Genomic DNA, 26120 nt, shown 5'->3' with positions numbered 1-26120 from the left:
TCCCATTCCACCCCATCCCATCCTATTCCACCCCATCCCACCCCATCCCATCCCATCCCACCCCACCCCATCCCATTCCACCCCATCCCATCCCATCCCACCCCATCCCATCCCATTCCACCCCATCCCATCCCACCCCATTCCACCCCACCCCACCCCATTCCACCCCATCCCACCCCATCCCATCCCTTTGCCCAGGACCTTCTCACAGCTGTGGTGGCTGAGCATCTCAGTAAGGTTGGTTGCCCCATCTGGATGTGGGATGCTCCCACCAGCTCTGGCCTGCCAGCTCATCATCTTGGTGTGGAGGCCTGGGTGAGTTTTTTGTTTTTGAAAGAGATTCTTTGAATTCAAAACACAGCAAATTCCTGGAGGAGGCAGCTGATGGATCATGCTCTGCAAGGGCTCTGTGCCTCTTCTCTGGTCCTTCCCTGACCTTCCAGCAGCAGTGCCAAAAACCTCTGCTGTGGGTTACAGATCAAGAATACATAAATAGAATGAACCAACACTCTGGGGTCAAAAAGGGGACAAATGTTCTTGATGCCAGCTTGCACATTGTGGCCTGGAGACAAATTGCCTGTTCTCCAGGCATTGCTGCTTACTGGAAATGGGGCTGGTGTGGAGGGCTGAGCTCTGCCAGGTCTGCAGAAGCTGCCAGGCTGCTGTGTTATATATAGGAGCCTGGCTGTAGATGTACACAAGCCCACTATATGTTTACATGCTAGCAGGCCACCACAGCCCAACTGCTGCTTCATTTTGGAGGTTTCCCACTTAAACCATTCTGGTTTCCCTTGTATGTTTTGTTTTTACCTCTAATTTCCCACAAATGAGCCATCAGGGAGTTCTCCTACCACTCTCCTCAAGGTTTCCTTCCCCTGAACAAAACTGCTTTTGCAGGGGATTTTCACTTATGCAGTGAAGTGCTTGTTAGAGGTCTGTGTGGGTGACTAAATGCTGTTTGCTTTCCAGAGTCAGTCCTGTTCCATGTTTGTATTTGTTTTGCATGTTCTGGAGAAACAGAGGGAAAATATATTTTAACTTCAGACCCATCTCAGTGCAAGTGAATTTTGTTCCTGTTTCTTCTGAGGCTGGCTGCACTGATCTCATGGTTAAGAAAGTTAAAGAAAAAAGAAAAATCCTGAGCTATTGTAATCCTGTCTGGGTGATCTGACTGCCTCCAAAGTGTACAGCCTGGCATGGAAACCATCTCATTTTTAATTATTACTAATGCTGCTGTTTCAGTGGCTCTTAGCACTGGATTACCCCAAATTCTGACTGTCTCAGGAACACCAGCATTCTCCCTAAGAAAGTGAGATTTGCAGAGATTCAGAGATGAGTCTCACGGCTTGCCTGGAGGCAGGGTTGGAAAGCTCTGAAGGATCTCAGATTCCTGTAATTATTGTGCAGCTGGAAGAGTGGGAAATGGGAGAGGTGGTGTGGCCCTGTTCACCCAGGGCAGGATCCCATGTTGCATGTCAGGGGGGACCAGGTGTCTTCCCATTGCATCCTGCTCCAGACAGTGGATGCCAAGGAGAGGGGAGCCAGCAGTGGGACAGCAGCTGTTCCTGCTTCATCCCATTGGTGTGAGCCCCTCCTGGAGCCCATCTTCTTCTCCTCAGCCCAGTAATCTTTGTGGATTATTTTTATTCCCCACTGCCAGATACCATAATGATAATAATAGAACCAAATGCTGAAGAGGAGCTGAAAATTCCACAGGATTTCTCACAATTCCCAGCATCAAACCTGGTTCCTCGAGCAGTAACTGCTGAGAGATTTTGGATACTACCTTGTAGTGTGATGTTGTAATCTGTCAGTGTGTACTCTGGAACTGTCTTGTTCTTTATTGCTCAGGGTAATAATTACCCAGCCCATTTTACCTTCCACATGCTTTGCAGCTATTAATCACTCATCAGCATTCCTGAAATGAACAGGGATTGTATCCCCGTTGTATAAATCAGGAGACCAAGAGGAAGAAGGTAGCAACAAACCTTCCTAGGAAGTGTCTCTGCTCTGGGGTGAGTCTGCTTTTGGGGGGGTTTGCTTGGAATCAGATATTTCCCAGATGCCAAGCTCCAGAGCAGCACTTGCCCAGAGCCAGGCTCTGCATGACCCAGGGTGGGGAGAGGCTTTAGGAAAATCACCTCTAAATTAGCCCCTTGATTTTGCTGTTAGGGCTTAGATCAGCTTTCCTCCAGCTGTGAGGATTATTTGGAGAACTCTGCGGGGAGACAGGAGGAAAGTTCCCAGCAAACCCCAGCATGGTGGGGAGGGGGGGGGGGGGCAGGCAGGCACCAGTTTCCATCCTTCCTGCATCATTTTCCCAAAGCTGAAGTGTTACCAGCAACCCTGAATGTGGAGAGGGCTCAGGTTTTGCCAAACACCAACCAACCATGTAGAGATGAGAAAAAAAAACCCTGCTGTCTTGTGTGTGCTTTGTTTGCAGCCATCCCTTACATCCTGGCTGGTTTTATTCCTGGTTTCTCCTCCTGCATCTCTCTGTATCCTGGTGAAGGAAGTGCCATGACCAAATGTTAATGCTCAGGAAAATCCAGCTGGGAGCAGCAGTCCTGCTGCTTCATTTTCCATGCCATGGGCTCAGCCCCTGGGTGGCTGGGGCAGCCTGACCTTCCCCCCATGCAGCTTCTGCAGGAGCTGCGTGAGCCTCCCTCCCACCACTGAATATCTGCTCTGCCCTATCTCTAATACTCCTTATCAAGGCCTGGCTTTGTTTACTTGCATAATTCCCTCAGTGCCTTATCAGATTAGCATGATTTCAAAGTGTTAAGAGCATCAGTGCCTTGAAGAGTTTTGCACTCTGCTTGCCTTGGCCTCCCCGTGCTCAGATGAGATGCAAACATATTCATGGGAATAGGAAACTGTTTGGACAGAGGTGGCTTGCTTTTCATCCTGGATTAATAATCGAAGCATGGAGAACTGTTAAGAAGGAGCAAGGCTTTCTCATGGAGTTATTTTGATCCTTGCTATGTCTTTGGTGTGGGTTGGTGTTCAGGAATGGTGGTGGAAGCCCCCGTGTCCTTCCCTGGGTCAAGGGGAGAGGAAGTGATTCCTGCTGGTGCAGGTGGGCTGAGGGACAAGACCCCTCTGAGCAGGAGTCTGGTTTCTTCTGGGTGAGTCTGGAGATTTGATTTGTTTAAAGAAGGGCCATGAAAGAGGAGCAGGTTTCAGCTGGGGCAGGGCTTGGAAACCAGGCTCAGGACCATCCCCTTGTAGAGGAAGGAGCATCCTGGCAGGGATGGGGCCCTCTCCAGCCACATGCACCAAAAGCCTTCGTGGTTCTGGGTGTTATGAAGATATTGGTCTGCTTCTTCTTGCTACTGTTAGGAACAGGAAAAATCTCATTATTTCTTATGTGTTAAGGTCATGCTCATGTGCAGGTAACATGCTGTACTGTTGGTGGTGGGGAAGGAGGGAAGGATGAAGGGATGACTGTGGCACCAGTGTGGCGTCTTTCATGGTTTCCAAGCCCTTCCCCAGCTGAAACCTGCTCCCAAGCATTTGCTTTGTGGCCATTTCACACCTTCTGCCCATCCACAGCTAGGATCTCTTCACAGAGTAGTTTTGCCTTGCTTGGAGTGCTGGGTACAGCAGAAAATAGGCTTGTGATAGAACTGGGCAGTTACCTTCAGCCATAGTCAGAAAAAAATCTGCTTTGCTTTCCATGTTCATTCCATGTCCACAGCCCCTCCAGCTCCCTCCGGTCCCCCCTTTTTGCCTGGTTCCAGAAGCACCCAAGAGCACCCAACCTTCATAGGTTGGACATTAGAAAGAATTTCTTTCTGGAGAGGGTGCTCAGCCATTGGAATGGGCTGCCCAGGGAAGGGGTGGATTCTCCATCCCTGGAGATATTTCAAAAGAGCCTGGATGTGGCACTCAGTGCCATGGGCTGGGAACCACGGGGGGAGTGGATCAAGGGTTGGACTTGATGAGCTCTGAGGTCCCTTCCAACCCAGCCAATTCTAGGATTCTGTGATTCATGTTGTGGCTTGGGCTCAGCGAGAGGCAAGCGTTGACTTTTGTATCCAAGAGGATCTCACGTTATTCCTGCTTGCTCTCACCCTTCCCTCACCACCCTCCCCTAAATTTCCCACCCCCTCAGCTTGCTGCATAATTTTCAGGTGCTAATTGCCCCGCTCCCCAGCTGATCCATTGATCTGGAACACAAACAGTCTGGAGGTAATTTTCTGTCTGAGCCAGTCTGGGGCTTTACGCAAGTGCTGGTGTTTGTTTCCTTGTTTTTAATTTCCTGCAAAGAAAAGCTTTTGTGTGGCTCTCCACAAGATGCCTGTCCTGGGGCTGGAGGAAAATTGACACTTCCACAATATCCCTTTTTTGGGGTGTCTTGGAAGTTGGGAGGGGGTTTGAAAGTCCTGCTCAGTCGTGTCCCTCTGTCAATGCTGTCAGTCTGTCCCTTGAGGGACTGGGTGGCTTCTCTTGCCCATCTTGGGACAGCTTGGGAGTGAGTGAGACTCTTTGTCCTGTTGGAGAAATTCTCCTTCTGTTCAGTAAACACTTGGAGGCAGGAGTTGCTCAGCTGGAAGGCTTCAGGCATCTGCTGGCACAGTGACCACAAAACCCCAGCTCTGGGGACTGCTCACCTCTGGGGTGTGCAGGAGGTGTCCTGCAGAGCAAAGGGTTAATTTTCCTGTGGCTATTGCTGCCAGCAGCCTCAGCAGGAGCCCTTGGGTTTGATCTGGCAGGGAGGGGAGGGTGGTGGTGTGGGGGGTGTCATGGCAGCAGCTCTGGGAGTAGGAGGCTGTGCAAAAATAAAATAATCTGTATTCAGTTCTCTCCCCAGCTTATGTGCCTTTACCTGGAGGACTTGCTCTTGCACCTTTTGCAATTTTTTTTTTCAGGGGCTGTTTTGCTAACCAGAGAAGGAGGGGAGGCTGGTGTGGCAGCTCTGGGTGGGAGCCCAGAACTGGGTGCTGCAGGGCTGGGCACAGGGATGTCACCCACCAGGGCAGCAGGGTTGGGGAATGCAGGGCAGAAGAGGCTTTGCATCCCCTTTCTGGGAGCAGCTTTGTCTCCAGCTGGTGTGTGTACAGGTAAAGATGTTGTCTGCTCCTAAATAGTTAGCAGATTTAAGGAATTTCATTACAGAAAATTTTCATTTACAGCACTTCTTGAGCTGCTGTTCCCAAAGCATCTGCCTGAGTGAGTGTGTGCAGCCCTGGCAGCACTGTACCAGTTCAGAAATGGGCAAGATGGGTGGCACCTCCCAGCCAAGGGAAGATTTTCCCAGCTCTGAGTCCTGAAACATCCCTTCTCTCCACAAGTTCACAGCTTAATATGAAAGAAACATCTCACAAAGTGGAAACTGAACTGCTGTGAGTCCTTTTCCCAGCACCATCCTGTGTCACCTGGCACTGTAAAGAGACAGGCACAGAGCAGAGCTCATCTGCTCTGCATGGCTGGCAGCCACAAAGGGTCTCTAGGCTTCTGTTGATGGGTTTGGATGGCATGTGGCAAATAGATAGTGGTTTTGTGATCATGGGCTGGGGAGCTGGCACTCCCAGGTTACTCTCTGGTTTGCCTGCAGACTTGCAGGTATGTCTGCACTGCCCTAGAAGTCCCTTTGAAACTGATGTAATTGTTTGGGTGGTGCTTTGGATCCCTCTTCTAGGCTCAGAGTGAGATGGGAACACCCAGCAAATGGACCTGTGTGATTTGTCTGTCACTGGAAACTGCTGCAACTTCCCCTGGTCTGTCTGAGTGGAGTGTATGCAGGACATCTCCAGGAAAGATGTCTGCTAGTCAACATCTTTTAGCTGGAACAAGGAGAGGGGGACAATTAAAAGAACAACTTTTAATTGGAGACATTTTCATCTGAAGGTACTGGCCTTGCAGAGCCCCACAGGAGCATTGCTGTGGTGAGACCCTGACCCAGGATGCCCAGAGAAGCTGTGGCTCTGGCAATGTTCCAGGCCAGGTTGGATGGGACTTGAAGCAACCTGGGCTGGTGGGAGGTGTCCCTGCCCATGGCATCAGAACTAGATGATCTTTAAGGTTCTTCCAACCCAAACCATTCCATGGTTTCATGGTTTTAGCTCTTCCCTGGGAAGGGGTGCCCGTTCTTGCATGTTTTCAGATCCTGAACAGCTTTGGCTGGGCAGAAGTCACTGGTTTGTCTCTCCAGTCCCAGTGGTGTTGCCAGGGATATTGGTTTGCTGGAACCAGCCCAAGTTTCTGTCTGCACCCTTAATTGGGAAAGCAGGGATGGGGATGAGCAGGGGACTCCCGAGGTGTAAATAGATCAGGCAGCCACATGGCGTCATCTCTGCTCTGTGCAAATGCAGCTGAGGACGTGCTGAGCAGAAAGAATCATTTTAATTAGCACATACTTCTTCCTAAGCTCTGGAACCAGTGTAAATATATTGCCACTTCTCTTGCATTTAGCAGCCCAGCCAGTCAGCTTTCCAGGAAGGGACCAGCCCTCATCTCATTCCTCCAAACCCACGTAGGCTGTGTCCATGTCAGCAGAGGTGAGGATCTCTTTGGCACCTGCTGAGAAAGGGATGGGAGTGTTTCCAAAGAGGCAAAGAAAAGCAGCAGCAAGCTGTCCTCCTCCATCATCCCCAGGGCATGGACATTGCTCCTGGGATGCCTTTTCCAGCTGTACCATACATGGTAAAAATACACTGACTTCTCCAGCATTGAGCATGACATCTCCAGTGCTGGCAGAAAGACTTTGCTACTTGGTGCAGCTCTGTGGGCAGATACCTAACAGGGGAAAAGCTGCACAGTGCTGTGCCCTCCTTCCCTGCACACCTTTCACCTTGCTGGAGCTGCTTTGTTCAATTTTCTGTTTGTGTTGGGCAGGAGGGTGGATCCAGCTGGTTACAAAAAAATAGGTACTTCACATAAAAAGTTCCCAGCTGTTTTAAAAATTCAAAATACACCCCTGCAAATTGTTAATGGGGCCAGTGAAGCTTTGGTGGCTCTGGCTGAGCTGACACAGTCTCTCTCTGACAGCTCCAGAGGTGGCTGGAAATATTCAGTATAAAATCAGTTGCTGTCTCTGGTTAGGAGCTATTTCTCACTCTTGGGCAGTGGGGCCTGAAGAAATGCCCCAGTGACCTCAGTGCTCTTGGAAACAGATTTGTGAGTCCTCTACTTTTTCTAAAATAAAGATGGCACGAATGTGTTTATCCTTTGCCTTCAGTAAAGGGCTTGGAGAGGGTTTTGCCTTCAGTAAAGGGCTCCACTTTTTCTAAAATAAAGATGGCATGAATGTGTTTATCCTTTGCCTCCAGTAAAGGGCTTGGAGAGGTCCCTGGGCTTGTGAGTAGTGCCAGTAGTTTCCATCAGATGGCCATTCCTCTTGTGGGATTCCCTGGGTGTGTTATTGGCCCTGTTCACCTGAATAATCAGATTCAAAGTGGTCACTACACTGGATGGAGTTTGAACTGAATCATCAGGAAAATGTGAGAAAAATGCACTGTGTGTGTTCACCTGTTCAGCAGTAAATTCATAAGTAGCCTTTTAGGTGTCATTAATCCATAACTGAAGAAGAATCTGTACCAGCAAGACAGGGACCACCGTAAGATAAATTTTATGGGAGAAGGGAAAGGTGGTGGGTGCATTGCTCAACATGCTTTGAGAGCACTCCCAGGCTTTGGTGTGGATCTGGGGAGAACTGCTCTGTCCTGGGTGCCCAGACCTGAGGGAGTGAGATTTTGGCAGGCTCAGGGTGCTTGCTTTTCCTCAGAGTGCTTTCTTATTCATTTCCTTATTATTTTCTCTTTCTTCCTCTCTATCTTTTTGTCTTCTATGCTCTTGATAGTGAATAGTAAGAGACCTTTGCCTTTCAAGCCTAAGTGCATATCTCTAGAAGAGCTCTAGCACCAATAGTTCCTCCCTCAGTGCTGAAGGAAGGATGCTCAGAGAGGCCAGAGCACAATTTCCCAGTTCTTTCCATTCTTACCCTGTTTTCAGACACTTCAGTCTTTGCCAAACTCCCTCTTTGGGCAGAAATTTTCCATTCTGCTTGTCTGCCTAGTCCTAATTTTTGCATTAACTGTGAAATGCTCAATTGTGAGATGTGTACAAACCTCAGCTAAACAGGTCAGATGTTTCCTGGGAGCAAGATTTAGAAGAAATGAGGGGTCTGTACCCACTTTATAGACAGGAAACTGAGGCACAGGAAAGTTGAGATTAAGTATCTACAATGTCAAGTTGCAATTTCCTCACTGCAGAGTCTTTGAGTTGAAGAACCAAACAATGTTCTTTTGACAGTTGTGTGAGTGGGATAATACCTAAATAGGAAAATGAGATGACAGGTTTCACAGCTTCCCTGTTGAGGGAGTTTGGAATAAAAAAAAAAAAAAAATGGTTTTGCACACTGCAGTAGGAGAAAATGTGAGAAGCAGAGAGGTGGTGATGGTGAGGTTCCTCTGCTGTGGATCCAGCCCTGCAGAGGTGCTCTCATCAGGAGCAAATTTGGCATTTACAAAGAGGAGTGATAAAAAAAGACAAAACTTGAAGTCTGATGGACCATTGTGTTCCAGGAGATACCTGTTGGCCCATTTCCTGGTAGCACTTGGTATCTAATCAACGTTTGGAGCTACCAGAGCTTGAAAACTCCTGCTGTGCTGCTGGGTGAGGTGTCTTGCTGCCAGCTCCTGGCCCTGACACTGAGCCAGGGTGCAGACTGCAGGGCAGAGATGTGATGCTGGAGGCATTGCATCCCTCATGCTGTGCCCCCTCAGGCTTTCAGGGTGTCTTCTGTGCCTGCCTCTGGCACCCATCACCTCCAGCATTGTCCTCTCAAAAGGGTGGCAGCAGACCAAACCTTTAGCATAAATGGAAAAAATTGCAAGAGCTGCCTGGTGGTGTTTGAGCACACGACCTCTTCCCAGGGCGAGCTCCTTGGCTTGTGAGCTGATTTCAGCTGAATCAGAGCTGTGGGTTTTTCTTCCTTCTCTTGTGCATTAACTTTTTGGACCCAATCATCGTGTTTCCCAGCATGGAGCTTTTCCCAGTGTTTGCTTTCATCTCTCCTGGCTCTTGTGCTCAGATAAGTCCCTTGGTGTGGGAGTGCTCCGTGGCACTGGAATCAAACTGACCCCGAGGACTCAGCCTGGCAGGCAGCTCACACCCCTGCAGCCTGCCTGTGGGGCTTGGGGAACCTTTCTGCAGCAGCAAAACAAGCTTTGCTCACAGTTATGAAGTGTGAAGCTGGCAGCCTGTGTGCTGAGAGGTGGGGAAAAAGAAAAAAAAAAAAAAAAAGGTGTTTGCATCCTCTGCAAGGATTTGAATTGCAACATCCCTGAGATGGGTTTTGCTGGTTGGGTCTCCATGGGAGAAGCACAAGGGGTGGATGGCTTGGGCTTGTCCCTGGGGCTAGAAATGGGGCATCCTGCAGGAATAACCCTTGTGCTCTTTCTGGGTGTTAGCAAACTACAGAAACTGGTAAATGCCATCTTTATCCCCTTTCTGAAAGTGCAAGAGTCAAAGCACTCGTTTCCTGTGATTGATAGAATGTTTATCTTGCAAAAAACACCAGGCTCAGGTGGTTTTCCCACTCTCCCACCACAGGATTTGGAGCTCATGTGGACAGTTTCCTCAGTGCCTTCAAGGATAAAAAAAAATCCTTAAAAGTTTGCTGAGCAGAGACATCCAGTTCAAAGCAAGGCACTTGATGAGATGTGAAAGAAACCACACCAGTGGGTGCTGGGAACCTTCCTTGGGCACCCCAGTTCCCCAGGGGCCTGTTGGTGCTTTGGCCATTGTGTTCTTCTCAGCAGCACCCAGGTGCAGCACCCAGGGGCCTCTCCATCCCCTCCCCAGTGGCTGCCTGATAAAGGCAGAGGAGGCATTTCCACAGAGATGTCAAAAAGATGCCTGGGATCAGACTTTATGACCTGAGATAATCCCTCACTTCATTAAAAGATGGGATTTTAAATCTGCAGAGCTTCCACTGGGCAGTGGGAAGAGAACCTTTTAATAAACATAAAAATCCTATTAAAAAAAAAAAATAATATATATATATATATATATACATAAACTGTGCTGCCACATAGAGGCACTGGCAACAGCTCTCCCAATTTATCATGAATTTTCGCAGTTGGCAGCACTTTTATTCTTAGTGCTTGACCATTGGAGGAGGCTTTTTCTCTATCTTTTTAATACAGGCAAGAGTCTAGCTGTCAGTTTTGCAGAGGGAGGCTATAAAAGGGGACATAAGTACAGTGTAAGGATCTTAGAAGCCTGGTCAAGAAATCCGCAGTGTTTTTTAATGTCAGTGTTTTTTAGCATTTGGAGTTATCTGTGGCCATGAACCTAAGTCCTATAACAATGAACTGAATGAGCACTTGGTTCATTCAGAGTAGCAGAACAAATCAAGGAGCAGCACATCACTGAGTGTACTCTGCTATAATGCAAAAACAAAAATAAAAATCTGTGTCCTGGGCAAAGATAAGCACTTGGGAGATGATCCAATGTACCAGGGCACAGAAACAAACCAGCTGAGCACCATCATGTCTCTCCAAGGACTGCAATAAAGCCATTCTATATCTAAAGGCTCACTTGAAAACTAATGGTTGGTCTCAAGTAGGTGTCTGATAGCTGTTAAGTTGAAGTGAGATCCATGGAAAACAGCTGGCAGGGTGTCTTTTTGGGAGGAAGGGAATAAGGTTTTGGTTGGTGGTACTGATCCAGATAGCAGTGTGGGTCAGTGAGGTGCTTTGCTGCTGTGGGCCTGTGTAATTTCCAGTTACCCCTTTAGTCCCCTTTTATGAGAAACTGGAATCAAGGGAGGTGCAATGAGATGATCTTTAAGGCCCTTTCCAACCCAAACCATTCAATGCTTCTGTGATACAGAAAGGGAAAAAAAACCTCTGGTGGTGTTGTATTTTCTCTGAGCATCCCACATTTTCTTGGAGAGCAGGAGGATTCCCTCCTGGGGCTTTGGCTTCAGCTGTGCAGGGAGGGCTCAGGAAACAGGCAGACAAATGTTGCTGGTTTCTCACCCTTAGGCAGACCCACACAACCCTTGGTCAGGGCTGTGAAACTGGAAATTTTCTTTCCCTGCTTTTTCTGGCCACCTTGCTTGCAAAGACCTGGGAGCTGGAAGCTCATCTCTGGGCCAGCATCCTCCTAGGGGGATTTCAGGAGAGGCACGTGGAGCAGCAGCTCGCAGTGCTTCCAGCATTGTGTAGAGCTCCAGCAGCAGCAGTTCAATCCCTGTTTGGGTTTCAGCCAAGGTTTGTTGTCCTCACTGGAAATGGTATTGATTATTGGAGCTGAGGAGCCAATTATGGCCGATATGATACTCACAACTGCTTGTCCCAGGGAAGCTGCTGGGCTTCAGCTCCACTTGCCAAATGGAGCAGTGAGGCTGAACAGAGCTCTGCCCAGTTCAGTGGTTGGAATAAGGAGGTGAATTTGTGCCCTGAACCTTATTGGGCACATAGCATATTTTTTGGGTTCGGCTTGAGCAGGGCTTGGCTTTTGTTTAGTGTGCTCTTGTGAGACCCTCACCTGGAGCATTGTGTCCCCAACACCAGAAGGACACAGAGATGTTGGAGCCAGTCCAGAGGAGGCCATGGAGATGATCCCAGGGCTGGAGCAGCTCTGGAGCCAGGGGGAGAGAGTTGGGATTGTTCTGCCTGGAGAAGAGAAGGCTCCAGGGAGACCTCAGAGCACCTTCCAGTGCCTGAAGGGGCTGCAGGAAAGCTGGGGAGGGACTTGGGACAAGGGCCTGGAGGGATGGGATGAGGGTTAATGGCTTTAAACTGGAGATTTAGGTCAGACATTAGGAAGAAATTCTTTAATTTGAGGGTGCTGAGCCCCTGGCCCAGGTTTCCCAGAGAAGCTGTGGGTGCCCCATCCCTGGCAGTGTTCCAGCCCAGGTTGGATGGGGCTTGGAGCACCCTGGGCTGTGGGAGGTGTCCCTGCCCATGGCAGGGGGTCAGAACTAGGTGATTTTTGAGGTTCTTTCCAGTGCTGGCTTGGTTGATGCTATTAATCTGAATTGCTGAGCCTCTGGAGTGGGTTTGTTTCATTAAAATTTGGGCTGTATTTTTCCATCCAGCTGCATAATGGAAACAACATCCAAAATTGGTATTTCCATCACTCTCTGTGTATTTTTTGCAAAGTTAATTGAATGGTGATGGGCAGGTTGCTAAAGCAAATGCAATGGCCCCTGCCACACTTAATAGGACAGTCTAAACAAATCAAACCAAACATGATCAACACTTTCCAGTAATTACAAATGCAACCAGAAAATTGCCCTTCCTGCCCCTTGAGGAAGAGGTTGATGAGGTCTTCTTGGGGCAGCTCCTCCAGCACCTCTGCTGCCAGAGTGAAATGTGGCAATGCCTCCATCCCCAGTGAAATGCTGCATCTTCCATCACATCCCTGACCCAAAACAGGATTGAAACCTGTATTTAATGAACTGCAGCCAGGTCCATGGCAGCCTTACAAAGCTGGAGTAGCATCTAATCTGTGGATACAGAGGGAAATGAGTTGTGATCTCATCTGACTGCTGGTACCAACTCATTAGGGGGCTTGGTGGGAGAGGTTGGTGAGCACAGGAGCAGCTGCTGGAGCAGGTCCTGGGCAGCCACAGTGCTGGAGGCCTTTGGGGATGGGTTTGCAGACAGGAAAGGTGTCACTTGACCTTCCTGTGATTTAGTTGCCTGGTTGCTTTAATGGCTTTGGGGTGTGGGAGATGGGAATGTGAATAGCAATGACATCCTCCAGGCTGCCAGGGAGCAAATATATGTCCAAAGAAGGAACACATCTCTTTTCTTTTTTTTTTTTGTCTTTCTTCTTATTTATTTCACAGGCAAGAAGCAGAGGTGGGAATAAAGGAAAAAAAGACATCAGCTGCTTATTAGCTCAGCAGCAGTTTTTTTGAGCCCTTCCTTCTCCATGCCAGTTGGTGCAGTAAGCTCTGGTTTAGGGGTGCTTTTCTGATGCAGAAGGCTGGCTGCTCAGAAAATAGGTATTTTGACTGCAGTAATGTTCTGCAAGCAACTTGCACCACTCTGAGGCAACATGCTGTTGATTAATGTGCAAACTTACCCACTCTCCCTGGTGCCTGGTTTAATTCCATGTAAGCCCTGATTATTCAGTAAAAAAGAAACATCAGCCCATGAAGCTAAACAGCCACATGCAGCAGCAGAACCCTCCCCATCCCCTCTCTTTGCAGTGTGTTTGCTGAGGGTTATTTTCGTGCCAAACACAATTGAGGTCACTGAGGAGAGCAAAATGAGCAGGATTTGTTATTCAGTTCATTTTGGGTTCTCAGCCCTGTTGTCATCTCAGAGCCAGGGTGCCTGGGGACTCGGGGGGTGAGGTTATGAATTTATTACATGGTGTCTGGAGCTGCAGCAAAACAGCTCCCAGAGATCTGGCTGGAAGAGAAGGAAAGGAGACTGTCTGGAAGAGCCAGGAGTGGGTGGGCAGGGTAAGAAATGTAGGTATGAAGACCTGAGGTGGTTTTCCTCTGGTGCCAGCAATACTGGGGTTTGTATTTTGGGATTGCTGGACCATATCTGACTCCTCTGAGCAAAGTGGGGAGGTTTCCACTGGGACCTCCACTGGGTCTTTGCTGGCTGGATCTGTGTTTGAGGTCAGGTTCCTTATGCCAAGGAGATTTAACTGGGATTATGTATTTGTAAGGCTGGATCTTGGTCTGAACTGTTTGTTTGTATAATTTGCCAAACCAAAGTCCAGGTGATCTTAGAGAAGTTTATACCTTTGTTCCAGAGTTGGTGTTGGGTTTGTGAGCTGTTAATACACCAAGGTTTCTTTAAATCAGTTAATAGTTTGTATTAAATGATTTAGCTGCAGATTTTACCTAATGACAACTGGATAGAAGCAAATGGAGTGGAACTGGGGATATTTTAAAAAGTATTTCCACTCTCTTACTATGTGATCATCTTGTAATTTCTAGTGTGTATTTACACCATCCATCCCTTACAGAGCTGTGTGGCTCTTGTCTTCTGCTTTAGGATTGGAGGCAGCAGCCCACAGATCTCTGGGTGCCACCTCTTCATCTCCCAGGCTGCTCTCTCAACCTCCATCTCAACTCCAGGAGAACAACATTTGGGTTTAGAAGAAGAAAGAGGCAACAAAACAGACCAGAAGAGCCTGAGTTTATGTATTTAGAGAAACAGTGGGAGAGACATCAAGTTAAGTCAAGGACTTAAGGTTGTTTCATTGTGGGGAAGTCAGCAGTGCTGGTGACCACTGAGAGAATGGCTGAGGCTCATGTAATCCTCTGGGTTGTCCTTAAAAACCTCTGTGAATCCTGCAGTGGATGGTGATGCCACTGGAATGTCTGAAAAGCAGCCCAGTGCCACCCTGGGAAGCAGTGTGGTAATTCCAGGAGGTTGTCTGGATAAGTGGGCTCACAGGTGCCTTCACTGAGGTCTGTGCTGACCACATATGGACCAGATGGGGACCTGGCTTTCTGTGTCTCTTACCCAAACCTCTGTCCCCCCCCTGTGTCTCCTTGCAGAGCTCCCATCCTCGGAACACCTGAGCGTGGCCGATGCGACGTGGCTTGCCCTCAACGTGGTGTCTGGTGGAGGTGGCTTCTCTGGCTCCCAGCCCATTGGAGTGACCAAAATTGCCAAGTCAGTAATAGCACCACTGGCTGACCAAAACATCTCAGTGTTCATGCTCTCCACCTATCAGACGGACTTCATCCTGGTAAGAGGACATGAGGTGCCCAGGCAGAGTCATCTGGGTGAGACTTCAGTTGGGCAGTTTAATGACATTTCTGGGAATAACTTGTTTGAGGAGCAGCAGAACTACCAAAGTCTGCCTTCCCCAGAGCTCTGTGCATTGTAAATAGTTGCTCTGACATCTCAGGAGCTTTTCCTATGCAGTGAAGTATTGGTTGCTACAGGATGTCTGGTGCCTGATGGAAGTGCCGAGCCCTCCCTGCAGTCTCTGCTTTAATGGAGGCACTGGCAGCATTTCCCACCATCACCCAGACATTGCTTTTCTGAGAAGTGGAGGAACGTGGTGTCTGCTGTCAGGTTTGGCTGATGATGACCAGGAGGCTGCAAAGTTGTTCTAGGGACAGACAGAGAGGGTGTCACTGCCTCACAGATGTGTAGGTGTGCAGACAGGACATGACCACAGTTTATATCCTGAGGAAACAAAGCTGAAGAACAGGCAGTGCTGAGTTCTTGCAGGGATGCTGGAAAAGAGGTGAAACATCTCCCTCTTGGAAGCCTCCACATAACACAAGCCTCTTGGAAGCCTCCACACTCTTTCCACAGTTTTAAAATCACTGTGGTGCTTAATCCTGCTTCTCTTTGCAGTGGTATCCCCAAACGTGCTTCTCTATACACACACCCAGGGGGTCATTCTCCACCTGCTGGCTCAAGCAGGGGTGATGTGTCCACTTCCCTGTGCCCTGAGGATAGGTAATCTTCACCTCAGCATGTTCTGACTTCTGGTGCCTCCCATCAGGACCTAATCCTGTTGTCATCTTCAGGTACGTGAGCGAGACCTCCCGTTCGTGATGCACACGCTGGCTGCTGAGTTCACCATCCTCAGAGTAGTGAATGGGGAGACTGTGGCTGCTGATGACCTGGGGATAACCAATGGATTTGTCAAACCAAAACTGGGTAAGGACCAGCATGGTCCAGCATGTTGGTTTCCACATCACATGGGAGTGTAAGTCAACCTCCTGCCTTCCTTCTGCATTTTGGTGACCACTCATCCTGCTGGAAAGCACTAAACTGTCTCAGCACGTGCCTGGGTCTGTTCAACCAAGGGGTTGAGTAGGTGCTTAACTTTTGGAGCAATGCTGGTGAGCTTTGCTGAATTTGAACCCTTTCGTGCTGGTTTCACATCTCTAGGGGAGAAACCCCTTTTGGAGGATGAAAAGTTCAAATACAATTCATTTCAGCTGCAAAAATAACTCAGTCTGCAGCCCACACTTCCACATTTCAGCATTGCAAAGGAAGATGGCATCTATAAAAGCTGGATTAGGTATTGTAGAGATTGATGCACAGAGAATATTGTCCAGCTTTCACACTTCAAGACCAGTCAGGACCAAGGTTCTGTCAACCCAGGGCTGTGGAGAACCTTAGGAAGCTTCCAGCCTAGAGGAAAAAGCAGCAAGCAAAGGGCACAGTGAGGAAAAGAAATGACTTAAATACATACATTTACCAGCACACCTCTGTGGGACTTTGTGCCCATAACCAAACAAAGCAGGGAGCTTGTCAGCTGCCTGTCAGCTGGGGATTAATTTTTGTAGAGATTATGGCAAAATAGATCTTGAGAGGGAAGGATAAGAGAGTGTACTGCCAGCAGCCACAGCTGGAGAAATGCCTTCTGTAGCCCTACCCTCTAAATGCTGGAAGCCTCAATTTATTTTTAATTTTCATTTTGTGTTGCCACCTCCTTTAGGTTGCCCCTTGTCTCATGTGGATGTACTCAGTGTCCTGGCAGCTCCTATGAGCAAAGAGCAGATCTGTGCAGGTCAGGGTGCTCAGGGTGACCTCACCCCATACCAGGGGGGACATTGCAGGAGCAGGTTGTCCCCAGGCTCTTTGGTCCCTGAGACCACCAGGCTTCAGGAACTTTCCCAGACACTTTCAGTTTTCTCTGCAGCCACTGCCAGGGGGTGGATAAGACATCTGGTGGGACGTGAACCAGATGTGGCTTCATAACTCTGAGCATCTCTGTGTGTCTCTTCCAGTCCAGAGGCCTGTCATTCACCCCCTTTCCAGTCCAAGTAACATGTTCTGCGTCACCAGCCTGGACCCTGACACCCTTCCCACTGTTGCTACACTCCTCATGGATGTCATGTTTTACTCCAATGGGTAGGTGCTGCAGGACAGGGGCTCTCAGGGGAGGTGGGGCTGATGTCTGAAGGCACAATGGGATGTTGCTCCTCCAGGGCAGCCAGGGATCTGCTGTGTTCTGATGCTGCTCCAGTGTTCTGCACTTTAGGGGAAGGTTTCTCAGGTTCAGCAGGGTTGTCCTGACAGGTAGAAGCCAAGTAGGAGCTCGAGGGTGCCCAAAATCACCTTTGGGCTTCCAGGCTCCTTTGGGCTTCCAGGCTTTGGAGAGCTGAGACTTCCCAGCTGTGAGCTGAAGGTGGTCAACATGCTGCATACCCAGCTAGGAGGACACGTAGCCAGCTGCCCAGGGGTGCCTGAAGCTCCAGGCCCACAGCCTCTTGCCAGAGGACCTTGGGGCAGGGATGGGAGTTTTGTGGGGTCTGGCATTTTTTGACCCTGCAAAATGAAAGAAATGGCAAGCAGTGTAATGTGGCAGGGCTCAGTGGTGCTCCCCTAAGTCAGGGGATGGATATTCCTGGTTGCAGTGGCTACCACTGCTTCAGAAGCCTCCCTTTGCTCTTCCAGCCACAGTTAATTTAATGCTCTTCTCTTCTCTCCTGTTTCTTCAGAGTAAAAGACTCAGTGGTGGGCAACGAAGACTCGGGACACATTCGCTTTTTCTCCTTTTCTCTCATTGAGGGTTACATCTCCTTGGTCATGGATGTCCAGACACAGCAGAGGTGAGCTTTGGTCTCAGGGTCTCCTGAACCCCCCAAAAGCACCTGGGATGTTCTCAAAGGAGCAGGAAGCAGCTTAAGCTCCTCCATGTTAACTCGTGGGAGCCTCACTGTGTGTGTCTGCACACCCTGTCACTTTGCTGGGTGAAGTCTGGCACATTAATTCCAGCTCCTGAATTTTGGGCTTGACTGTCCAAGCCCTTGGTGAAGCCACAAGCCAAAGAAAAGCAGGGTTATCACTTTGGAAAGAAGGACACTGAAGCAAAGTGGTCCTGACATTTTTATCCCATTGTTCCTTAGGTGTGCTTTTAGGAGCAAAACCCCAAACAGATCTGCTGTAGGTGGCTGAAGTTTTACTGCTAGAGGATGTGGATGTCAGTCATGCTGTCTTCCTGCTTTGGTTTTGCACATGACTGGGCTTGGATTCTCCTTGTGATGATAATGTACTGAGTCATCCCTGTGCAGGGAGCCCAGGACTGGTTGGGCTGGCAGGGAGAAAGCCTGGGAGCAAACCTCAGGCTCTTGGTGTGTGTGTGCTGCTGCTGCAGGTCCCACTGCAGGACTTTTGAAGGTCTGGAGGCTGGAGAGGATGCTGATCTGAGATGCAGTGCCCAGATTAGCTTCTGACACAGGGCAGTGTTTGGGTTTGATTCTTGCCTGTCCTAGGAACTTGTTTTGCTAACTCCTAAAGTTTCTTTGACCTTTGAGAGCAGTTTGAGGGTTGGAGCAGGAGCCTGGTGCTTGGGGAACCTGGAGGGACAGTTCCTCCTCCATCACAGGCTGCCAGCTTGACCTCCAGCAAGCCTCCTAGCCACTGGGCTTCCTTCCTCTCTTAAGAGCTGCTGATCTCTGCAGGGATCCAGGGAGGGTGGCAAAGCACTGGTGATGCTCAGACACCCAAACCATGCTCACCATTCACATTCCTAAGAGAGGAGGTGTGGAAACCTTCTGTCCCTGGGTGTTTCTAAAGGCAGCTCTATCAGACCATCAAATTGACCATCTCAGTGTCTGTAAGCTGGGGCATGGGTTCTCTGAAATCCATTTCTGTGCCTCCCTGGGTGCCTGCACACCCTGCCAGCATTAGGCTCTGCTTTCCCCTGGGACGTGGGGAGTGCATCAGTCCCTCTCACCTTGACTTCCCCCTTCCACCAAGCTGCTTGTGTTGGCCTCAAGCAGTTCAGGGCTGGAGGAACAGCAGCAGCCCTGCAGGCAGCATCTGACACACTGCTGTGCTTTAATTGCCACCTTTGGTCTTCCCTTTTCTGTTCCAGATTTCCTAATAATTTGTTGTTTACAAGTGCATCTGGCGAGCTCTGGAAGATGGTGAGGATTGGTGGGCAGCCTCTTGGCTTTGGTAGGTAAACATTTGGGGGGGCAGTTGGTGCACAGGTAGGCACTTGCCTCAGGGCCTTCAAGGCTGATGGAAAAATCCATCTGAAGCTGAGGCTTTGCTAAGAGCCAGCAGCTTAACATGACTTTGCAAGCTGTGATTTTCAAACAGCAGGAGCCTGACTCCTACCTAATAAGTCAGCCTTCTAAATATACTTTTGGAAGTGCTGCATGCTTGACAGCTCCATCCAAATTGCATTAATCTGATGGACTTTGGAGGAAGCTGCAGCTGGGTTTCTGCTTGAAGATAAAAAGTGGACAAAGAAATGGACAAAGGAATGGTGTGGAGGTGACTGAAATCAGTGGTCAGACAGCACTGTTGTGCTCCAGTGCAGTCCTGGGGCAGCTCAGTGCTTTTAGGAGATGTAATACAGGTTATTTAGTAGGAGATTTATTAGAGATTAATTTATTTATTAGGAGGTTTTAATACAGATGAAATGCTTCAAGTCTGCAGAAGTGTTTTTGTTATTTTGGTGTCCCCTGTCATTTTAAGGAGTCCAACCTGAATAATCCCAGCAAAGACCTGGTTTTCAGAAACCACCTTCACCCTGGTCTCCAAAGCTGTTACAAAATACAGGCTTCAGGAGCATTTCTGAGTGCTTATCCAGTTCTTGTACTTAATTGCTATTTTTCACCAGGCAAACAAAATTAGCAAGAAGGAAATTTTCATGCAGCTTCTTTTTAATGCATCTTAGAGGCAAAATATATCAAATCTCATGGTATGTGCCATTGATGGGACAGCAGGACACCTGCCAGTCCCTTCAGTGGGTGATGTTTAAATATCTTAGCTTAGAATCAAGTTGAAATGTTCAATTTGGATCAGAGAAAGTCACATTTAATTTGGAATCAATGTACCATTCACCTGCAATCAACAGGACAGAGGAACCACTGCAGCTGGTGTGAAAGCCTGGCTCAGGGGCTGTGGTTTAGGAACCAGCCATGTGTCCAGGCCAACCAGAAGGTCAGCATCTCCCCTCTCAGAGGTAGGGCAAGGTGTTTAAAAGCAACAACTGAAGAGAAAAATGGAGGTTAAGGGTGAATGAGACTCTCCTTGGTGCTTCCTTCCCGACCATCATTAATTGCCTTTTTTTGCACCTTTGAAAACCATTCCATTTTTAATGTGTTGTGCCTTTGGAAGATTTACATTGCTCTGTCCCAAAAAGAAGGCAATAAAACCAAATGTGCAAATGTATCACTGTGGCCCAAAGAGCCTGATTCTAGGAGAAGGAACACATTTTACTCCCTTCTGGAGTAAAATGGAGTGGAGCTCCCTTCTGATTGGAGTTTGTGAAGACAAACCCCTTCCTATGCATGCACAGAGCTGGTGAGACCCAGACAGTGACTGAGTTTTGATCTCCCCACAGATGAATGTGGAATTGTTGCTCAGATTTCTGAGCCTTTGGCTGCAGCTGACATCCCAGCCTACTACATCAGTACTTTCAAGTTTGACCACGCGTTGGTGAGTATCACAGCAGCTGCTTTGAAGCAGGGAAGGTCTTTGCCCTGGGAGAAAACTCATGATGAGAACATCATTTCCCTTCTGCTTGTTGGAGTGCCTTGGCTGTGTTGTAGCCCAGCAGATCTTTCTGTCCCATCCTGAGTCAGAGGCTCCTGAACCAAGCCCAGCCCCACCCCAATGCAGATCAGGATTAGTGGTGTCATTCTTGAGAAAGTCTCAGGCCTTAGAAACCTGTGGTGATGGAGACTTCCCAACCTCCCTGAGCAGCCTCTTCCAGTGCATCACTATCTTTTATTATCACCATCCCTGAAGGTGTTCAGAAAACATGTGGGCTTAGCACTTGAGGACATTTATTTGGCTGGTGTTGTTGGGCTGACAGTAGGACTTGATCTTAGAGCTCCTTTCCAACCTTAATGACTGTGATCAGAAACAACCACAACCCCTCTTGGTTTTCCTCCACGTGTAGTTGGAGGCTCCAGGCTCTCTTAGGAGGTTGCCTTTGTGTGTGGGAACAGTTTTGGAGGGGCTCCCAATACCAGACTCCCTGCCTCCTTCTCTTGGTACCCCCAGAGCCCTAACCTTTGGTGTGAGACCCCTCTGTGGGTGCTGCAGAGCTCTGCTCTCTCTGCACAGCATCCTCCTGCTCCTGGCTTTTAGTAAAGCTGCAGGAGAGGGTGACCCAGCAAGGGAAGGTGGTGTTGAGGCAGAGGAGGATGTTTTCTTCTTCATGTTCAAGAGAGCCCAGAGCAGCCCAGGCTGTACATGGGGTCCTCCCCCTCCAGCAGAATTCTCATTGAGACTGGTGGGTATTTTCCCTCCTTGGCATTAAGCCTCCCTCTGCTCTTCTTGGCTGTGTGGGACACCCTAAAAAACAAGGACTTGCCCTGAAAAAGGAAAACTCCCATTCCTGTAGCCACAAGCAGGGTGGCATTTGACTTGGAGCCCATCCCCAGGGGGGCAGTCAGCAGCCCAGGCACTGACAAAGCTGACAAACCTCACCTGCTTTTTGTCTGGTTTTGGTTTTTTTCTTCTTAAATGTGCCCTTTATTGCACGACACTTCTCATCACCATATAAATTCACTGCCCAGGTCTTACTTTTCACCTGTAAAAGCTCCAGGGAGTTCAGGGCAGGGTTTTGGTTTTTTTTTTTTTTCATCTAATTTGGTTTTTCACAGTTGGTGTGAACCATTTGCAGCCTATGGGTCATGTGTGTAAAGAGTAAAAGTAAATATTATTCCAGATAGTGAAAGGTCAAAGTGTTACATATGTTTGTCTTCTTTTCTTGAATAGTAACTGTGCTGATAAGATAAGCTAATAAAACACCATTTTAAAATCAATACTGTTAGCTTTGCCTCACATTCCTCCCTGTTGTTGTGGCTCTGGGCAGAGCACAAGGTGCAGAGTGCTTCCAGTTGTCAGGAGGATGAAATCCTGTCAGTTCAAATAGAGATTTCACTTCCAACTTGTGCCATGCAATTGTGATGACTCTGCAGGCAGCTCCACCTTTTCAAAGCATCTCATCCTCCTGGCAGATATTTGAGCCATGCACTGAGCTCTGTAGATGTTCCTTCCTCAAATCAGTGGTTTAGCATTTTCCTTGCCACTTGCTGTTTTCTTGTCTCACAGTTTTAAAAGCCTTTTCATCTGGACAGGGCTATTCTGAGCTGTCAAATCCCCCCATCCTTTCCTTGGCCTTGCTGGGATGTGAGCTTGGTGGCTCCAGGTTGGTTGTGTTGGTCAAGACCCTGACCTAGATTTTGTCATGTTTTTTTTGTTACCCAGACACCTTGACTCCTAGTGACATTTCTCAAGGTCTCAGTGCATTTTGAATCCTCCACATCCTCCCTTTCTTTATTCAGAGTTGTTCAGTACAGTGTCATGAACAGCTTAGAGTCATAAAAGCTTGTTGTTCCCTTTCCTCATCTTAAAGTGGGTTTTCTATCTTAATTTTTTCTTTGCCCTGGTGTTAATTCTCAGGTCTTCCTTCAATCCTGTAGCCAGAGACATTTGCCCTGGAGATCAGGACCTCTGCTGGAGAAGAAATCCCTTTGGGAGACAATGTGAGATGGGACCTCCAGGTCTCTGGTGTGTCCCTTGGGTGACATCAGGTCAGGCTGGAGTGAGCTGGGGTTTCAGCTCCCTCTAGAGAGACCAAGTGAGAAGAGTCCCTTTGCCAGGTGCTTTCTCTGTCTCATCCTCATCTTGCTCTTCTTCATCACTGCTTTGCATCTAATGAGGCTGAAGCTACATCTGGGACATAATTTGGAGCTTTATTTTATCACCTTCCAGGGCAGGTGCTTTGGTCTCCTCTCTAGCTGATGAGTGACCATGTCCATCAGATGCCCTGGGACTGTTTCTAGAAGGCAGAAAGGGGTTGGATTTCTCTGCTGGTGTCCTGCTGGCACATCTGTCCTGGAGAAAAATCCAGCTTGATTCGTGGGATGATGGATACCATGTCCCTGATGTTCAGGGATTCAGGAGGTGGGACCAGGCAGTGGGCCAGAACTGGGTGGTTCTGCTGCCTCCTGCTCTGCTCTGCTTGCAGAGCTCTGGTGTTCATCCACTGGGGCTGGCTGGGGAAAAGTGTTCTGCAAAATTGATTCCTGGGTCTTTTCTCATCAACTTCTGGAGAGGGAGAGGTTCATACAGCTTTTTGCTCTGCAGTGTTCATGATGGAGGGGAGGCAGCAGAGAGTCCTGTCTGAAGTCCTAGAGTGCAGGTTTACTCTGGGGTTTTCTTCCTAACCCAGCAGAATTCCCTGCATGGTTGTTTTGAAGATTTTTTAAATTCCTTTCCCAGCTGACTTCTTCTGTTAACTTTGGTGTGAACTTCTTGTTCACACATCATCAGAGTTAACCTCTCTTATTCCATCTTCCCATTAGAAAATTTAACATTTTTTTCTTATTATTTCTCATGGGATTTTTTTCCATCAGTTTTGTTAAAGGCTTTGCAGAAAGTCACAGCCTAGTTTTATTTCCACTGTCTGAGCTCTGGAGGGTGTCCAGTGAATCCAGGTATTTTGCTGCTGGCCAAGGATGCAAATACCTTGCAGAGCAGACAGTCCCCTCTTCAATTTCCCTAATGTGAATTATTTTGGCTGCTTGCAACAGCTCACAGGTAATTTATTTTTCCCTCAGTCCCCTTCCATGAGCCATCAGCTGCCCTGAGTGTTGTCTTTGGGTTTGCCTAAGGACCAGACACCTCATTTCTGTCTGATGTGACTTTCCTTGGGAAAATCTTTCCTACCAATGACAGTCACCTTGAGGTCTCTTGTTACAAGGGGTTTTTTTTTGCAGTAGCTGTGAAGAAACACCCATGGATACTTTTGGAGATGGGCTTCTGTGGTTAAGTCTTATCACAAGACTGGGTAAAGACTCAGGGGTTGTGTCCCCCTCTCTGAGCCCCCCACCAAAAGCAGACTGGCAATTCCCTTCCTTCAGTGCCCATGTCCCTTTGTCATCCCATGATGGGTCACTTATGGGTCACCACTTATGGGTGATGTCACCCACTTATGGGTCCCAAACCTGTGCTCTGGAGGACCTCATGGGGTCTTGAGGCAGCCACATGAACCCATCAGCACAGGCACCTTGCATGGGTGAGCTCTTGATGTCCAAAGGCTTTGAGTTTCAATCTCTGTTAGAATATTTGTGGTGATAAATGAGCTGCAAAGACTCCTGGAGTTTTACCAGGGCATCTCCTTTCCTCCTCTCTGTGAAAGCTATGATGGGAATTGCAAGAAATAAGGTGTTTTTTGGACAGGCAGTGGCTCTTCTGAGCCAAGCCCAGTGCTGGAGCAGTGACAGCACTCAAAGGGCTCTCAGGATTTCTCTTGCCCAACTCTGGTCCCAGGTGCCAGGGCACAAGGTCCAGAGGGGAGGTGGCACCTGAGCTCACCCCAGCAAGGAGCTTTACCAGGGAACAGAAGGGGAAGGAGGGGAGAGGAAGAGGGAAAAGGAAACCCCCAAAACTGTTCCCTCCCACCATACCAGCAGCAGAACAGCCAAATCTCCCCTTTGCTGCTGGGGGTACCATGGGTTATTGCATTTGGACTGGAGATGTCCAGCAGCACCCTGTGTGTCTCCTCAGGACTGTTCTGGCCTCAGCCTCTGCTCCTCTCCTTTCTTGTCACCCCCCCCCTGGGTTTTGCAGGAGCCTGACCTGTCTTTTTTGTTCTCTTGCAGGTACCTGAAGAAAATATAAACGGTGTGGTCAATGCACTCCAAGTCAGTCAAGCTGAAAAGCATTAGAAATCTTCTGAGCTGGTTCCAGATGCTTTTTATTATTATAATAATTATTATTATTATTATAATTATTATTATTATTCTTTTTTTCTCACAGTATTTCTTGGAAAAAAATCTGAATCCAGAGAGTGACATGAAAAAGAGACTGTGGAAAGTTGAGCAGAAACAGCTCCAATAAGCCTTCGTTTTAATTATTATTATTATTATTATTGTTATTTTATTAAATTTATGAGTGAGGGGCAGGAGGAAAGGGAGTTCAGACAGTTTCCTGACGTTCAGCTCCAAGGTGAAGTGTCACCTGCCAGTGGTCTCAGTGGGGAAGGAGCTGCCCGGGGACCCCCTCATGTCTGGCTGGAGCGCGGCGGTGCCGATGGCCACGTGCTTGGTGCTGTGCCCAGAGGTTGGTGGCACAGCTGGGACAGATGGGCTGCTGGCTTGGAGAGAGCCCTGAAAGCAGTAAACACAAATGAAATGTGGAATTAAAACAGAAAAGACGTCGCATAGTGCTGGCTTGTCTCCTGGCATCAGACTCTCTGAGGACTGCCCGTCGTTGCCCCTGTTGGGATAGGATGGGAGCTGGGTTGTGTTTCCCCTGCCAAAACTGTTGGGAAAGGGGAGAATAATCCAGTTGGTTGCCCTTTTTGCCTGCAATCAAAGCCTGGCTGCTCTGGGGCAGCATTGCTCTGGTCACCTCCCAGCAGGTGATGTCACCAAGACTTCTCTCTGCACTGGAACTTGGCTGCTTTAGCTCAGTTTTCCTCCATCACCCTCCCACCACCCCCAGTGTCCTCCCTGCCATGTGTCCTGCTTCAGGGCAGCTGATGTCCCCTCATCCCTGTGTCAGAGCCATCCCTGAGTCCTTGTCCCCAGCAAGAGGAGGGACACACCTCTGCTCCTGTCCCTCTGGCTTTTCCTATCTGCTTTGCACACATCCATGGGGACACGAGCATTGTCTGGGGACCTTGGTAGCTTCTCCTGCACATCCCAGGCCACCTCAACCAAGAGCCACAGTGGATTGGCCCCACCAGGGCCAAGAGGGTTCCCTGGAGCCCTTCTGCAGCTTTTTCTCAGCTCCTTCACCACCAGGGTGGCAAAAACTGCCAGCTGGGGATTTGACTCCTGGGTTTTTCCATCGGATTCAGTGGGAAACTTTTCAAAAATGCAGAAACCCACAGTGTTTCCTTCTGGTCTTGCTGTGGGAAGGTGATGGGGGCTTTTCCTGTGGGACAGCAGGAATGTGTTTGCTTCTGGCTTGAGCCACAGCTGTGGGTGGTGGCACCAGCTCATGGCCATGGTTGCTCCCAGTTCCATGGAGGACATCAGGGACTGGTGGCAGGAGAGCAAGTGTCACCCAGGATGGAGGTACCAGCAGGCTGCACCACTCTGTGGTGGGATGGAGAAGCCATGTGCAGAGCATTCTGCTTTTACAGATAGGAGCCTGAGGATTTCTTGCATTTCCTGCACTTTTTCCAGTGGTGGTGTTGATGGGAAGAAGTTGCAGAAGTGTTTTCCAGTT

At 48.7% G+C, this 26120-nt stretch overlaps 1 protein-coding gene across 2 annotated transcripts in view; it reads left to right on the top strand.

Moving 5' to 3' along the window:
- Positions 1–25110, top strand: part of CASTOR2 (cytosolic arginine sensor for mTORC1 subunit 2) — a 113289-nt gene extending 88179 nt beyond the window's left edge. For both annotated transcript variants that reach the window (XM_071765235.1, XM_071765236.1), the window contains exons 3-9: positions 14492–14685; positions 15482–15614; positions 16694–16817; positions 17408–17518; positions 18787–18869; positions 20269–20363; positions 24545–25110. In XM_071765235.1, the coding sequence (XP_071621336.1) occupies positions 14492–14685; positions 15482–15614; positions 16694–16817; positions 17408–17518; positions 18787–18869; positions 20269–20363; positions 24545–24610 (806 nt within the window). In that variant the 3' untranslated portion in view covers positions 24611–25110. The remainder of the gene's footprint in view (positions 1–14491; positions 14686–15481; positions 15615–16693; positions 16818–17407; positions 17519–18786; positions 18870–20268; positions 20364–24544) is intronic.
- Positions 25111–26120: the final 1010 nt, after the last annotated feature.

Source organism: Heliangelus exortis, chromosome 21, assembly GCF_036169615.1.
Source record: "Heliangelus exortis chromosome 21, bHelExo1.hap1, whole genome shotgun sequence".
NCBI classification, from domain to species: Eukaryota; Metazoa; Chordata; class Aves; order Apodiformes; family Trochilidae; genus Heliangelus; species Heliangelus exortis.
Note: the sequence above shows the minus strand (reverse complement) of the source record. Positions and strands in the feature narration are given on the sequence as shown.